Source organism: Dioscorea cayenensis, chromosome 5, assembly GCF_009730915.1.
Source record: "Dioscorea cayenensis subsp. rotundata cultivar TDr96_F1 chromosome 5, TDr96_F1_v2_PseudoChromosome.rev07_lg8_w22 25.fasta, whole genome shotgun sequence".
NCBI lineage: Eukaryota > Viridiplantae > Streptophyta > Magnoliopsida > Dioscoreales > Dioscoreaceae > Dioscorea > Dioscorea cayenensis.
In genome coordinates, this window is record NC_052475.1 from 1,411,224 (window position 1) to 1,414,620 (window position 3,397).

Genomic DNA, 3,397 nt, shown 5'->3' on the forward strand with positions numbered 1-3,397 from the left:
TTTATATAAATATACATAGGTATTTTTACACACATATACATCCATACATGTATGCATAGGTATTTTTACACATATACATGCATATATGTATGCATGTATATGTGTAAAAATACCTATGTATATTTATACACACACATATACATCCTTTTATAATTTAAAATTAATTGTTATATTAATTAATTAATTAATTAATTAATATTTCTTTTATTGGAATTTTTGTAAATGAACAAGAGCATTTTGGTCAACAAAAAAATAATTTCTATTCAAAACCTCTCAAACCCTCCAATTTGGAGGGTTGGAAAATGGGGTTAGATGGAGGTTTTAAAACCTCCATCTAACCCTCTAAACCCGTACCTCTATCCTTACTCCCTCCCCCAAGCAAGGTTAATCCCAAAACCTTCCTTTACATTACCTCCCAAAATATCCATCCAAGCACACCCTTAATCACAAACACCAGTAATTACCAGTGAGTTAGCCCACACTTCCTAGTGATAGTTTATTTTATTTTAAAATAAAAAAAATTAAGAATTTATTTTTATTATTTTTTTACGAAAGCCATAAGTACTATATATATCATGAGTGTGTGCACAGATTGGAAATTAATCATCCAATTCGCACATCCTTAGTTGAGGACAGAATTTGAGTTACGAGTCCATGCCTACAACCTCCACCCCATTATCATTATTGCTTCAAACGAATCTCAAATTCAAGATGTTTTGATTATCTCACCTTTATTTTTCGTAAAATTATTCAAATTTTTTCAACTCAATAGTTGCAGATTTGTGGAAGGTATGTAAGTGATTATAATATATTGTTGTTGCTTACAAACAAATATATATATATATATATATATATGACTAAAATAATGTTTTCTCGTAATTTAAATGTACATTTTTCCTATACTACACTTTGGTCTTTTCATGACACTTTAACTTAATTAAAAACTAAAAATCATGCATTATAAATGTTTAAATTATTAAATGGCAATTATTGTAATAGGGAGGAACCAAAATGAAACTTTTCATATAAAAATATACATTATCTTTTATTTTTTAAAAGTTTTTTTTAAAACATTTGGCTCTAGTGTTTAAATTAAAAAAAAAAAAATTGTCTCAATCTTTCATTTTTTTAGTTTATCTACAATTACATTCTAATGACATGAAAATAACCTTAAAATCGACTAAGTCGTTTTTTTTTGACATTTGTATATTGCTTGAGATGAATGATTTACTCCCGATGATTGTTTTTTGAATGTCACTTTATATCTCTGTTGGACATTTAATTTTCTTTATTTCTTGTCGATTCTATAGTCTTTTCTCATATTTAACTTTTATTTGTTTTATTTTTTGTTCTTTTATTATATATTGTAACTCATCTTTCAATAAAGTTGGGGTTATCCATTGTTTATTTCTTTGGGTTTTTTTAATTGATGTTATCTAATATTTTTTATTCCTTAGTCACCAAGTTTGCCCTTCAGTCTCTTTTTTTAAGAAACATTTAAAAAAATCTTAGGAAAAAAATGATAAATTCACTGTTTATCTATAAATTAAAACAATAAACACGTGACAAACTCACTAATGTTTTTACCTTCTTTGCTCCTCGTGAGTTATATAATCTTTTTTCTCATATTTAATTTTATTTATTTTGATTAGTTTTTATTTTATTTTATTATATATAACTGATATTGACTAATTGCCCTTACAACTCTAGATAAAATTGGAGCCATTCATTTTTATCAAAATAAATAAATAGAGTGTAAAATTTTTGTCTTTTTTAATCGATGTTATATGATCCTTTTTTATTCCTTAGTCACCAAGTTTAGCTTTAGCCTATTTTTAGTAACAAAATCCATGTTTTTAAAAAAATAATCAAAAAAAGAAGAAGAAAAGGTGATAAACTCACTATCTATCTTCCTGAATTAAAACAATAAACATGTGATGTGATTCTATTTACATGACACTTATCAAATCCTTCTCCCAAAGATCAAATTTGGCTAATTATAATCATAAGCAGCCAAACACAGCAATGAAAAAATAATTAATTAAGAAAATTAATTAATTTTGTATTCAAATAATGATGAGTTGCTTCAATTATTAACCATATGAATAGCAACTTAGTCATCAACATTGAAAACAAGGCCCCTCTCACATCACAATCATGCAATTAAACCACTAAAAATGTCTGCCATCTTATTGCCTCTCTACCTGTAAAGCTCTCTCTACTCTATTTTAAAACATTCACAATTATCTGTCCACTTTTCTCTTTTTGCCCTTTTTCTCCTCCATTTTATTTCCATTTCACACCAAATACAGACTTTCAAATAGTTCTGTAGTACTAGTTTATCATATTTTTATATTAATTATTATTATTATTTATTTTTTTAAAAATAAAAATTATCTTTGTTTTTGATTCATGTCTTGGCCTTTTGGTGAACTAACAAGAAAAAGTACTACATTCATTATATATATATATATATATAATTAAACTATAATTCAATTGATATCAAAGGGGAATAGGGTTAATAATATGTGTTTATTTACCTTTGAAATATAATAATTTTAATAATTAAATAGGATGGAAAAACCTCATGTAATAAATTTAATAAAAACAAAAACAACAAAATTTGTTTGAAATTATATCTATAAAAATAAATAAATATAAAATTCACAGTAAGTAACAACAATTAAATATCTCAACCCAATTTCATATACATTCAACAAAAACTCTAAAAAATTCACAAATTCAAACAAAATTCTCAAATAAAATGCGACAAGTACATATACAGTAAAACTTGAGCCAGTAAATTTATATTTTCACTTTGCTGACATAAAAATTGAGTTGCAAACCAGCACTTACAAACAAATATCTATGATTATATCCGGGCGTGTTTTGAACTCGGTCAATTAAACACATCACCTGAAAGAACTAACAAAACCTTCAGCTTCCAAAGGCAAAACAAGCTCCACCGCCGGTGGCAGTGGCTGCGGCGGAGTCACCATCGATCCTGCCCGAGCATCCTCGACGGCGCAGCCGGCCACCTTCGTCTTGAAAGGAAACAAACACTGGCGACAAGTGGGACAAGATGAGCTCCCCATAAGCCATCTATCAATACACTTAACATGGAATCCATGGTTACACTTTGGCAAAACTCGCACACGTTCTCCGGCCACAAACTCCGACAAGCAAATAGCACACTCGGCGTTGCCACCGGGCAACTCGATCAAGTTGGAGAATACCAGCACGGGAAGAGCTCTCACTGCTTTCCTTCTCACACGAGTAGGTTGCACTTGTGGTATTGGATCAACATCATTAGTCGAGCACCGGAACGCGCAGCGCACGATGGAGTTGATACCGAGCCCGCACAACACGGCGCACAAGAGCACGGACAGGATCATGA

At 29.5% G+C, this 3,397-nt stretch overlaps 1 protein-coding gene across 1 annotated transcript; it reads right to left on the reverse strand.

Moving 5' to 3' along the window:
- Positions 1 to 2,780: 2,780 nt before the first annotated feature.
- Positions 2,781 to 3,397, reverse strand: LOC120261766 (RING-H2 finger protein ATL78-like). Its single transcript, XM_039269749.1, has one exon. It carries the CDS (start codon positions 3,393 to 3,395, stop codon positions 2,913 to 2,915), a length of 483 nt encoding a protein of 160 aa, XP_039125683.1. The 5' UTR covers positions 3,396 to 3,397; the 3' UTR covers positions 2,781 to 2,912.

Bases quoted from the DNA above. Each gene is read 5' to 3' on its own strand.
- LOC120261766 (XM_039269749.1), bottom strand. From the start codon at position 3,395: ATGATCCTGTCCGTGCTCTTGTGCGCCGTGTTGTGCGGGCTCGGTATC.